This window comes from Prionailurus bengalensis, chromosome E2 (assembly GCF_016509475.1).
Source record: "Prionailurus bengalensis isolate Pbe53 chromosome E2, Fcat_Pben_1.1_paternal_pri, whole genome shotgun sequence".
Taxonomy (NCBI): domain Eukaryota; kingdom Metazoa; phylum Chordata; class Mammalia; order Carnivora; family Felidae; genus Prionailurus; species Prionailurus bengalensis.
In genome coordinates this window covers 3840997-3853914 of record NC_057352.1, presented here as the reverse complement: position 1 = coordinate 3853914, position 12918 = coordinate 3840997, and the positions used below count along the sequence as shown (strand labels likewise).

Below are 12918 nucleotides of genomic sequence, written 5' to 3'. Positions count from 1 at the left end.
GCTGTGTGTACTTGTGTGTGTGTGTGTGTGTGTGTGTGCACGTGGGTGCATTCGTGGGCATGTACGTGTGTGCATGTGTGCGTGTCCCTGTGTAAGTGGGTGCATGTGTGTGTCTGTGTGTATGTGCATGTGGGGGGACTGTGTGTACTTGTGTGTGTGCATGTGTGTGTGCACGTGTGTGTATGGGTGCATTCGTGGGCATGTGCATGGGGGGGGCTGTGTGTACTTGTGTGTGTGTGTGTGTGCACGTGTGTGTATGGGTGCATTCGTGGGCATGTGCATGTGGGGGGGTGGGGCTGTATCATCCGCACTTTTATTCAGGCACACGTCCCCTCAGACGTCTCCCTCATTCCTCCGTGGGACACTCGGTTCGGAAGACACGGATTCACCCTTTGTCTTGTTTCCTGCTCTCAGCTGGGGGCAGACACTAGGACCAAGTTACCGTGAGTCCTGCTTCCTCACACGGGGCTGCTGCAGGCTGGGCCCGTGAAAACATTTATTGGCGAACAAAATGAAGCGTGATCCAGAAAACAGGGTCTCAGCGATCAGCTGCCCAAGTACAGCCTGGGTTCAGGGCCAACTACTGAACTCTGGAAGACGAGTAAATCAGAGCCTCTGGGGGCAGGTGGGGACACACAGGACACATCTGGAATCACCTGTGGGTGACCGTGGGACCATAGCTGAGTCTCGGGAAACTGCCAGGGGTCTGTAGCTCTGGGTGTTTGTAAATGAAGTGCTCCACATTCTCTGCGAGCATCTAGTTGGTTTTCGGAGGGACCACGTGGTTAATGAACCTCCTAGACGCTGATTAGGAGTCTCCTGAGTGCACCTCTGGCCTCCAGGAGAGCTGACCGCATGGCTTTCCAGAAAGGGATGATTCTGTAGGGAAGCCCTCCAAATGGCCGCCTCACGCTTCTGCAGGAGTGACTTCCCGTGTCTCTAGCAGCAGAGGCCAGGTGGGTCCGGAGTCAGGGTCTGGCCAGGGATGCATACGTGCTGGACTCAGCCGTGGGCTCCGTGGACCGTGGGAACGTGCCTCGGGCTGTCCTCTGTGCGAGGATCTGGTGGTCTAACTGAGCATACGTCACGTCCTGGGGGCTTCCTGCAGGCGGGGCCTGAGACAGCGAGACCCGGGGTGAGTTAGGGCGGCCAGGCCGGTGGGAAGGGGAGCCTAGTGGCCAGCCTCCAGGTGACCCCCGTGACCCCACCTCCTGGGGTCACCACTGCGCAGTGCCCTCCCACTTAGAATCAGGGCTGGCCTGTGTGAGCGGTAGAATATGACAGAGTGAGACCATGCCACCTCCAAGGGGAGGCCTCAAAAGATACTGTGACCAGGGGCGCCTGGGGGGCTCAGTCGGTTGAGCTTCTGACTTTGGCTCGGGTCATGATCTCACAGTTCGTGAGTTCGAGCCCCGCGTCGGGCTCTGTGCTGACAGCTCGGAGCCTGGAGCCTGCTTCGGATTCTGTGTCTCCCCCTCTCTCTCTGCCCCTCCCCTGCTCATGCTCTGTGTCTCTCTGTCTCTCGATAATAAATAAATGTGAAAATAAGTAAATAAATAAAAGGTTAAAAAAAAAAAAAAGAAAGGTACTGTGACCAAACTGTTGACCGAGCTGCTAAAATTGGGGTTGTAGGTAGGTATTGGATACAAGGACTTACCGAGCTGGGTGCTTCCCTGTCCTTCTCGGGAAGTCTGCCGACTGTTGCCAGATCTGGAGGGGAGAGGACAAGGGGTCAGGTCTCTAGGGTGGGTTTCGGAAGGCCAATTTGCCTGAAAACCCACAGCTTCGAATTTCACCATGCGCTCCATCTAGAACATCCTGGAATGTTCTCAAACGTTCCCTCTCCCTGGCCTGTCCCTCCTCCTTGTCCTTTTACCTGGTGTCCTCTGGAGAAGGTCAACAGCTGGGCTGACCCTGTGGGGGAAAGTACAGTGAGCACTGGGGGGCCCCCTGGAGGCAGGGGCCTGGGAGGGAGGCCGGGGTTAGTCTCAGGGGCCTCACCTTTCCTGGGGCCTCTGCTCCTCACCTTGGCTGCCGGGGAGCCCTGTGGACAGTCAGGGGTGTGAATTAAGAAGAGAGGACTTCTTCCCCAACACCCCAAACAGCCTCCCCAGGCCACCCCACCTCTCCCTGAGACCTACTGTGTTTTTTCCGACGCTGACAATGGAGGAAGGCGAGAACCAGGAGGAGGAGACAAAGGAACAAGGCCACAGAGACCCCAACGAAAATATACACATGCTCTGTCGACAGGTCTGGGGAACAGGGAAGGTGGAACCGGCTTATCAGCAGCGTGCATTTATGGAGCACCTACCGCATACCCCATGTTTGCTGGGGGCTTGTCACGTGCACACCTATGTATAAAACGTCTCCAATTCATAACAGTTCTGTGACATTGGAAGCATTATTACAAAACCAGGGTCCTGAGTGCTCAGGTCCTCTGTCCACAGGGCACTGGCAGGCCTGGAATACGGCCAAAACCAAAGCACATTCTTTCCCCAAGAAGCACACACCGGGTCCTGCTCCTCCACCCCCCTCACTCACCTGGGCTGTTACTGTCATCCCCACGCATCTGTGTGTCCCCTAGGGAGGAGGAATCGAGCACACGGTCAGAGGCCTAAGCTGGACAGAGAAGGCTGAGTCCTCCTGACCCACCCCCCCACAAGGGCGCTCCTCTGGAACGAACCCATGGAACTTTCCATGGGGATGGGAATGCCCTACATCTGTGCTGTCCAGTGTGATACCCTCACAGGACTATTTGCACTGACATCCAAGTTAAATAAATGAAAGCCAGATTCCCAGCTGCTCTGGCTACCGTTCCAGGGGCTCAGTGGCCACACCCGGCTAATGACACCTTGCTGGAGGGTGCAGACACGAGGCATGGCCTTCCCGCCGTGGGCTCTGTGGGACAGTGCTCCCCTGGCTCTCCTCCTTCTGGATTCCCACCCTTCTGTTTCTCACAGCAGCCCCCATGGGGGTGGCACCTTCCTCCTGGGAGTGAAGAGACCGAGACTCCGCGTCCTGATGTCCCCTGAGGCCTGTCCATCCAGCACCAGCAAGGCCTGGGTTTGGTGCATGAGCTGTATGTCCTGCTGGGCTCATCCTGGCTGAGGGTGGAGCCCCTGTGTCCCCTCTTCTGGACAGTGCCCCCTCCCTCCCGCTGTCCCGGAGGCTGAGTCCTCAACTTCCACTCCTGGAGCTTCCCTCCCTGAACACTCTGTCCTGGGTCCATGATCTAGGACCCCACCTGCTCTAATATATAATAAATACAAATATACATTTTAAAGCCTGTGTTTTAACTTATATAGGTATCATTTAATTGCTATAAATAATTGTGATTATATATCATTTAAAATTACTTAGACCATGTAACATATATGACTTATACTCTCATTTGTACATATTACTTAGAACATGAGATATATGACTTATATCTCAATTATACAGATTTATTATTAGATGACACCTATTTATGTTGAGATTTACATATATAAATCATAGAATACATAACACATAATATATGACATTATATAATATATAATACTGTATACTATATTAATATGTAATGATTAATTCATGTATTTTATAATTTTAATTATATTCCTTGTGTTTAATATATAAGTTAGAAATATATTCCAATATATTTAAATGTATAGGTCTGAAATTTTATATTGTAAGTTGTATGTTTATATTTATATAGAAAGATATAAATACTTTATAAATATAAATACATTATATATAGCGATACATTATACTTAAATATAGATACATTGTATATGGCACATTATACTTAAATATAGCTACGTTATATATGATATACACAAAGTAAATACATTAAGTATAATGTATATAATGTACATATACATATTTCCATTCCTCATTCTGGTTAACTTTCCCCACTGAGGTTGGGAGCGCAGGGACCCTTTCTCCTCGTCGCCCGGCATGCGTCCAGCGCTCAGCAGGTGGGTGTCGGGTGCACACTTAACCAGAAGGAACTGCTTCCTCAATGTAACAAGACCAGCACGTCCCCAGCCTGTCTGGTTCGCCAGGCCTTGACCTAGGCGCGTGCGCTGTGCACACAAAGCCCTCTATCCCCGAAACCGCGCTCCCGCGTCCGTGCCTTTATTGACCCTTCTTGCACACGAGGAAACTGTGACGCGCACGGTTTGGGGTATTCACCGCGGGCGTGGGACTGGGCTCTCAGCCCTGATCCCCGCACGGTGGATCTTCAGTCTTCAGGGCAAGAGATGGGAGAGAGGGGCGATGTGCGATGCCCTGTGCGATGTAGGATTCTGGGGGTCTCTCTTCCTCTGTGACCTAACGGCACTCTTGTGACCTAATGCGGAGCCCCATTCCCTCCAGCAGCGACCGAGTTTGGAAGACGAGCGGCCAGTCCCTCTGCCCCTCCGGACCACTGTCCCTTGCAAAGCTGCCAACGGTCGAACTCTGCCCCGAAGGGGGTCCCCCCACCCCTAGCCTTGGGCTGGTTCCAGCCCTTCAGGGCCTTCTGCTTTGGGGCATGAAACTGCTTTGCTTTGTACACTAAACGAGTGGGGGGCTCTCAGGTCAGGGGGATGCCTCCCACCCGCCGCTTTCATAGCCCCTGGCACAGAGAAAGTTCAACCAGTTAGTGTCCCGGTGCCCTGCAGGGGGCACTGCGGTCTTACCAGTCCCTCATCCAAGCCCGGCGCCGCGGCCGGCGCGGAGCTCCGCCCGCCCCCTCACCACCCCGCCCCGCCCTCCCCGAGGTCCTGCAAGGTCACTCACCAGGTGAGCTGTAGGCCTGTAGTGGCGGGGAGCTGACGCTTCCAGGGGTCTCTGTGAGCAGGGCAGGGGAAGGACCCAAGCTCTGTGGAGGCCCCCGGGTCCGTCCCGCTCAGCCCGCCCCCTCTGTACCCGGAGCATCCATCCGAGGGCCCCATCTGGCCGTCACGCGGTCCCCGAGAAACCCGAGGGCCGAGCGGAGAGCTTCTCACCTGTCACCACCAGCACCAGCTCCGCGCTGCGGACAGACCAGGTGCCGTCTTTATGATAGACGCAGCGGTACGTCCCCTCAATCCCTTCACGCGCCATGATGTCGAATCTGGCCTCCGTCGCGCCCGGCGGTGCCTCCGTCACATCTGGTTTCAAGGCATTCCCCTCCTTCTCCAGGCGGAACGCGTCAAACCCGCCAGGGCTCCGGCACACGATGGTCACACGCTGCCCCAGGGCGACCACAGGGGCCGGCTCAGCGCAGATGGAGGGCCTGCGCAGGGTCCCTTGCGAGGAAACAGAGCGGGCTCTCAGGGTCTACTTGTGGGGGACTCACGCTAACACGCAGTTCACCCCTGTGACACGCTCAGGTCACTCTTAAGCAAAGTCACAGAGTTGCGCAAACGTCAATCACAGTCCTTTGGAACATTAGCACCCTCCTCGTCCTGACTGTGTGCCCCTGTCCCCACACACGACAGGGCCATCCTTCTCTGCTGTTTCCATCCCAGCCCCCTGGGTCCCCCCAGAAAGCGGCCGTGGGCAGGAAGGGAGCCGCGGTTTGTGGCAGACGCATCTGGCCTCCCAGCCTGCTCTGATATATAGTATGTAAACTAGAAATATAATAAATTTAATAAATTTATATAATCAATATAAAAATTTATATAATAAATATAAATACACATTTTAAACTCTGTGTTTTAACTTAGATATGTATATATACAATTATACATGTATACAGGTATATGTATGTATGTATTATATAGGTATAATTTAACCGATATAAATAATTGTAATTGTAATTTAAAATTACTTATTATAGGTAAGCTATATATATGATTTATATCTCAATTATACACATTTACTATTAGATGGCATGTGTTTATTTTTAAAATTTTTAATGTTTGTTTTTGAGAGACAGAGACAGAGCATGAGCGGGGAAGGGGCAGAGAGAGAGGGAGACACGGAATCCGAAACAGGCTCCAGGCTCCGAGCTGTCAGCACAGAGCCCGACGCGGGGCTCGAACCCACGGACCGTGAGATCATGACCTGAGCCGAAGTCGGACAGGTAACTGACTGAGCCATCCAGGCACCCCACAATGTATTTATGTTGACACTTACATATATAAATTATAGCAATACATAACATGTGATACAATGTATGACATTATATAATATGTAATGCTGTATACTGTATCCATATGTAATAATAATTCATGCATTTTATTATACCAACTATATTGTGTATTTAATATAAAGGTAAATATATATCCTAATATATTTAAATTTATAGATCTGAAATTTTACATTTTGCATCATTAGTTGTATGTTTATATTTATGTATAGATATATAAATACGTTAGACTTGAATATATCTACGTATGTCATATATATAAACATAAAAATATATGTCTATACATATATCTGTATATATACACGATGCAAGCCTTCTGTGGAGCTTGTGTCTGGGTTTCCTCTGTGTTTTCTACCCTCATCTAAGCCTAATTTCTGCTTCCATGTTGTTAAGGTTCTTGAAAAACCTCATCTGCCTCAACTAGGCTGGAGGCAGGGGAAGGGGAGTTTGCAGCCCTGAAACAGGAAGGTGATGTTAAAGTTACAAAACCCCTCAAAGAGGCAGGAGCTGAGGGAGGTTTATTTGCTCATTTAACTGCCTTTACTTTCTTTCTTCCTTCCTTCCTCCCTTTCTTTCTTTCCTTCTTTCTTTTTCTTTCTCTCTTTTTTCTTTCTTTCCTTTCTCTTTCTTTCTTTCTCTCTGTCTCTCCCTCCCTCCCTCCCTCCCTCCCTTCCTTCCTTCCTTTCTTCTTTTCTTTCTTTCTTTCTTTCTCTTCCTCTCTCTCTTCTTTCTTTCTTTCTTTCTTTCTCTTCCTCTCTCTCCCTCTCTCTCCCTCCCTCCCTCCCTTCCTTCCTTCCTTTCTTCTTTTCTTTCTTTCTTTCTCTTCCTCTCTCTCTTCTTTCTTTCTTTCTTTCTTTCTCTTCCTCTCTCTCTTCTTTCTTTCTTTCTTTCTTTCTCTTCCTCTCTCTCTTCTTTCTTTCTTTCTTTCTCTTCCTCTCTCTCTTCTTTCTTTCTTTCTTTCTTTCTTTCTTTCTTTCTCTTCCTCTCTCTCTTCTTTCTTTCTTTCTTTCTTTCTCTTCCTCTCTCTCTTCTTTCTTTCTTTCTTTCTTTCTCTTCCTCTCTCTCTTCTTTCTTTCTTTCTTTCTTTCTCTTCCTCTCTCTCCCTCTCTCTCCCTCCCTCCCTCCCTTCCTTCCTTTCTTCTTTTCTTTCTTTCTTTCTTTCTTTCTTTCTTTCTTTCTTTCTCTTCCTCTCTCTCTTCTTTCTTTCTTTCTTTCTTTCTTTCTTTCTTTCTTTCTCTTCCTCTCTCTCCCTCTCTCTCCGTCCCTCCCTCCCTTCCTTCCTTCCTTTCTTCTTTTCTTTCTTTCTTTCTTTCTTTCTTTCTCTTCCTCTCTCTCTTCTTTCTTTCTTTCTTTCTCTTCCTCTCTCTCTTCTTTCTTTCTTTCTTTCTCTTCCTCTCTCTCTTCTTTCTTTCTTTCTTTCTTTCTTTCTTTCTTTCTTTCTCTTCCTCTCTCTCCCTCTCTCTCTCTCCCTCCCTCCCTCCCTCCCTCCCTTCCTTCTACGATACCTATCCATGGACACATGCCCTCCATGTGCCACTGGTTCCACAAACATGAGAGACACATGATCCCTGCCCTCTCAGGGCAGGACGTACAGAGACACTGATCAAATACTTGTCCGCATTTCACCCCAAAATAAAAAACATATATACGAAAGACAAATTCCAAAAATGTAAGTGAAACTTTAAAATTACCGTGTCAAATCCTATCACTGGGTGATGTGTTCTCTATCGAGGGTGAAGGAGTTGGAATCAAGCATGGGGTCTGGGACTCTGCCCTTGGTGGCCGTCTTGTTCTCTGCCCAGGGGATGCTGAGGGGGGTCTGGGCTGGTGTGGGGGAGCCTGTGGGCTCAGCCTGGTCCTGCAGGGTTTGAATTGTTTGCGGCGGGGAGTGGTGGGGGGGGGGTTCTGTCAGGAGCACAGGTGGAGAGTAGAGAGAGACGTGGCAAGGGTCATACGTTTGGGGTTGCTTGCGGTTCAGGATAAGTCTCAGGGCCTCCGCCCGTGTCCTACCAGGGTCAGCGCCCTCAGCCTAGAGCTGCCTTCTGGGGTGCAGAGGACATGGGGAGCAGACTCACCTTCCTGAGTGAGGTGCACCCAGCCCAGGCAGAGCGCTGGAAGACAGGCTTTGGTGAGAGAGATGCCCGCCCCTGGTTTCCTCGGGGGGCCGATATCATCCTTCTTGCTCTGAAATAGTCTCGAGACAAGCCCCAGTTCCCCTCTTCTCTCCCCCAGCTGCTCGCGAGTCTGAACTTATCTCCACACCCGGGAACCCGTTTCTGGGACTGAACCTGCGTGGTCTGACTTAGGTCGGGGCAAGAGCAGGGGGTGTGGACCCCGGGGGGATCCACTTTGCTCCCCCAGAGTCCCACAGTCTTCTGGACAGGAGTGAGGACTGGGAAGGGAAGCAGACCCCCTCCCCAAGGCTCTGTCCCCCCCCCCCCACTTCCTCTGTCCCTCTAACCCTTTGCCTACATTCCAGGACTCACCGAGGGCCAGGAAGGTGGTGGAACGGGGACACATGTCCAGACCCCTGTGGCCTGCACCGTCCTGGGGCCTGTGGGTTGAAGGACGGAGTCTGACGCTGACAAGGGGACAGGATGTGTCAGCTGGGGCACGTCTTGGGGTTTCTACATCAGCAGTCTCCCACAAAGGGGAAGAATGCTCGCATGTCCTTCCCACTCTTCCCACCAATGAGACAGAACGAGGGCCTGGGCCTCCTAAAGATGCTTCTCCGCTGCTCTGCTCGGATGAGGGCTGACCTCCTCCCCAGATGAACCCCTGGGGTGAGAACGTGATCCTCGAGCTCTGGGACAAGGCAGAGTGTGGATCTGTGCGACAGGCCGACCCGAGTCCCCGGGCCGGAGCCACAGAATACCCATGTGTTCTCGGGCCAAGTTACACCACTGCATGACATTTCCTCATCTGTGAAATGGGAAGCTGGAAATCCTCTCCGAGTATTTAATTTTGTGGCATCGGTTACATTCTCAGTCAGGGGTTGGGAACTTTACAAATATCCTGTTGACACGAGTTCTCTTCCCCATCTTCCCCCCAGTGTCGTTGGAAGCAGGGACAGGTAGGGCGCCCATCCGTGCATGGAAAATGCAGAAGGGTTGGAACCAATCCAAAGGCAGACCTCAGGCTTGGGGCTGTGGCCGGGGACGGGGTGGGGGTGGGGGATCGAGTTTGGGTTAAGACAATCTAGCACTCCCATTGGCAGTCATTGGGGCAGAGTGGGGGGTCCGTGACCAGGTGTAGCCGATGCTACTTAAAGGAGAGAATATCATGGGGCTCCTGGGTTAAGCATCTGACTTTGGCTGGGGTCGTGCTCTCGCGGTTTGTGGGTTCGGGCCCTGCGTGGGGGCTCTGTGCTGAAGCCTGCTTCAGATTCTGTGACTCCCTCTCTCTGCCCCTCCCTTGCTTGCTCTCTCTCTCTCTCTCCAAAAAAAATAAATAAAAATAAAAATAATAAAAAAATAAATACAGGAGAATATATCACAATATCTGGGAATCCTATTTCTCCCTTAATAATGGAGGGTCTCATGAGACCTTTTTCCCCTTTACTCCTGTCCTTCACTGGCAACCGTATCATGATGATGTGATAGATGGAGCCACAGCAGCCACCTCACAACCATGAGGCAACAAGCTTGGACACAACACAGAAACAACTGGGACAGAAGCACACGAGATCTAGGATCCTCTGCCCTAGATCCCTGAGTTGCTAAACTAACCCTAAATTTGCCTAGCCCCAGAATTCTTAATAAGTAAACAGCAAATATCCTGGAGTTTCCATCAAAATGTCAGACTAAGTCTATGGACCAACGTTTCGTCTTAAAATAGAATAATTATTTTTAAAAGCCTAAAAGTGCATAATACAATATCTTAAGAATCTTCCTAAATGCCTTAAGGAAATGAAAATGATGTGGAGGCCAGGCAGTCAGAAACTAAAGGGAGTTGGGATTCCCCAGAGTTAGGCTGTCACTTTGACGGTATCTCCATGGCCTTGCAGACCATGGGGTCACCCCATTTGAGGAGTCTGGGGAGACTCTTCCTTTGCTAAGCCAGAGTCCAAAAACTTCCACTTAGTCACAAGAGTGCAGTGAAATCACACACCCATTTCTGAGGGCCGCTGAGAATACGTTTTTTTTTTTTTTCTTTAATCTTTTTTAACATTTCTTTATTTTTGAGAGAGAGACAGAGCATGAGAGGGGGAGGGCCAGAGAGAGGGAGACACAGAATCCAAAGCAGGCTCCAGTCTCTGAGCTGTCAGCACAGAGCCCGACGTGGGGCTCAAACTCATGGACCGCGAGATCGTGACCTGAGCTGAAGTCGGCCGCTTAACCGACTGAGCCACCCAGGTGCCCCTCTTTCTGTCTTTTAAATACAAAGAAGAGTTTCTGTTTTCCTGGTTGGATCCTAATTCAGACTTTCAACATACCTGCACTGCAAATACCCAGGGAGGGTGTGGGAGTGGGTTGTCTACTTAGAATAGGAACGGCTCTAAGTATCAATACCTTTAGGCCTCTCCGAAGACTGAGGTCAGAGGGTCCATCAGGTTTGCCATCCTGAGTCTGTTGTTTGTTTGTTTGTTTTTAATGTTTATTTATTTTTGAGACAGAGAGAGACAGAGCATGAACAGGGGAGGGGCAGAGAGAGAGAGGGAGACAGAATCTGAAACAGGCTCCAGGCTCGGAGCTGTCAGCCCAGAGCCCGATGCGGGGCTCGAACTCACGCACCGTGAGATCATGACCTGAGCCGAAGTCGGCCACTTAACCGACTGAGCCACCCAGGCGCCCCTGTTTGTTTGTTTTAATGGAAGGTGATGCATAGCTATCATCCCTCAATGCTCTCAGAAAGCCCCTCAACCTTTGTATTCTTCTAAGATTTTGACCCCCACCTGGAGAATATTTATGTCAAGGATCACTTCAGGATTAGCACAGCACATCTTCCGACAGAATCCTCCCTTGGACCCTCCCACGGTACCGATTGACCTTTCCTTTAATAGATTCAGATATATACACAACCTTTGTAAATTAAACATAAACCTGGGAGCTTTGCAAAGGCAAAAGTCCACAGAAATACAACGACATAAGATGCAACAGGAAATGTGATTGAAAGAGGAGTTCTGTTTGAAAAGAACAGCTTTAAATCCAAATGACAGCCCTGCCTTAGTCTAAAGCTAAAGTTCTCTTTTCTGCTTATTATGGATCTTTGATAAGAAATACCATTGCTGAGAAGTCTGTTTTGCTTGCTGTTTGCTACGAGCATTGTGAGGCCTTTCCTGAATGTAACCGGCTGTGTCGTAGAATGGGTTGTAAACCTTCCTAAATGTAGTCTGATATGTGATGGAATGAGTGATTGTACATAAACTAACCGGCATTTCTCGCTTCTGTAAACCTGCTTGCTTAGCACATTCCTCACCTAGCCTACCCCCTTCCCCCTTGCCCCTTTCTCCTCCCGCCACAAGTAACGGACAAAGCCTTCCCGCCAAAGGACAGACAAAGGACGCCCAATCAGAGAACAACAAATGTCCTTACTTTAAAATCAACTAATCAGGCCCCTCATAATTTGAAACCTCCCCTGTGCTATTTGTCTCTGTCTATAAAAGCGCTGTACCAACCCTGATCGTGGCCTCTTGCGTCACCGGCGATGAGTGCGCAGAGGACCAGGTTCGAACCTGCAATAAACGACCCTTGCCGCTTGGCTTTGACTTACGACTCTGGTGGACTTTTGTGGGAGGTTTCGGAACTTCGGGCATTACACTGTTTAAAAAGAAAGAGAAAAATTCTATGAAAAACCAGAGTGGAAATGGTGGTTAGCTGCTGTTGGGGGTGAAGGCATTGGTGGAGAAGTTGTTTAAGGGTGTATACTTTACTGTTTCAGATTCTGTGTCTCCCTCTCTCTCTGCCCCTCCCCCGTTCATGCTCTGTCTCGCTCTGTCCAAAAATAAATAAAAAAACATTGGAAAAAAAAATTAAAAAAAAAGGGTGTATACTTGTATGAGTAGATAAATGAACCCTGGAGGCCTAGCACAGGACAGCGATTAGAGGCAACACAATTGTATTCTAAATGTTCTAAATACAATTCTAAATTGTATTCTAAACCTGCTGAGAGACTAGATCTGTTTGCCCCACAAGAGGAAATAAATGGTAAGTATGTAACAATGGGCTAGTTAGCTACCACCGCAATGTATCAAATCAACCCCTTGTTCGCCTTCGATTCACACAATGTTGCTCAGCAATTGCACCTCAATTTCAAAAAAAAATGCATGGGGTGTGGTGTGGTAGGTACAAACACCGTGGTTTAGGTTGTCTGCAAGTGAGGATTCCTCCATAACAGTGAGTGGTTTTCGCTCTGTACTGATCTTACCCACGTTGGGCAGAGAAGAGAACTCAGCTTCCTGAAAAGTTTTTTTTTGTTTTTCTTACAGGAGACCCAAGGCTTATGTGGCAAACTGAACACACCCAGTTAGTGCCAGACATGAACCCCGTCTCTGTCTAAGCATCACATCCAAAGAGACCACAATTTGGTGTCACCAAATGCTTAATTCATATCAAAGCTTTGAAAGCTTTTTTTCTTTCCTCTTTTTTTCCGGAACTACAAAGTATTATTATTATTGTTATTAATTTTTTTTAACATTTATTTTTGAGAGACAGAGAGAGACAGAGCATGAGCCAGGGAGGGGCAGAGAGAGGGGGAGACACAGAATCGGAAGCAGGCTCCAGGCTCTAGGCTGTTAGCAGAGAGCCCCAAGCGGGGCTCAAACTCACAAACCGTGAGATCATGACCTGAGCCGAATTGGACACTTAAACGACTGAGCC

General features: G+C 49.3%; 1 protein-coding gene across 2 annotated transcripts; it reads right to left on the bottom strand.

Moving 5' to 3' along the window:
- Window positions 1-454: 454 nt before the first annotated feature.
- On the bottom strand, window positions 455-8784 carry LAIR1 (leukocyte associated immunoglobulin like receptor 1). Of its 2 annotated transcripts, XM_043600113.1 has the most exons (10): window positions 8587-8784; window positions 8176-8211; window positions 4974-5255; window positions 4765-4815; window positions 2542-2580; window positions 2142-2252; window positions 2002-2044; window positions 1877-1914; window positions 1658-1710; window positions 455-1115 (listed from the first exon to the last, which is right to left on the bottom strand). In XM_043600113.1, the coding sequence occupies exons 1-10, from the start codon at window positions 8618-8620 to the stop codon at window positions 969-971; spliced, it is 834 nt and encodes a 277-aa protein (XP_043456048.1). In that variant the 5' UTR covers window positions 8621-8784; the 3' UTR covers window positions 455-968. The 2 variants fall into 2 exon arrangements, with proteins under 2 accessions (XP_043456048.1, XP_043456049.1); XM_043600114.1 differs by lacking the exon at window positions 4765-4815.
- Window positions 8785-12918: the final 4134 nt, after the last annotated feature.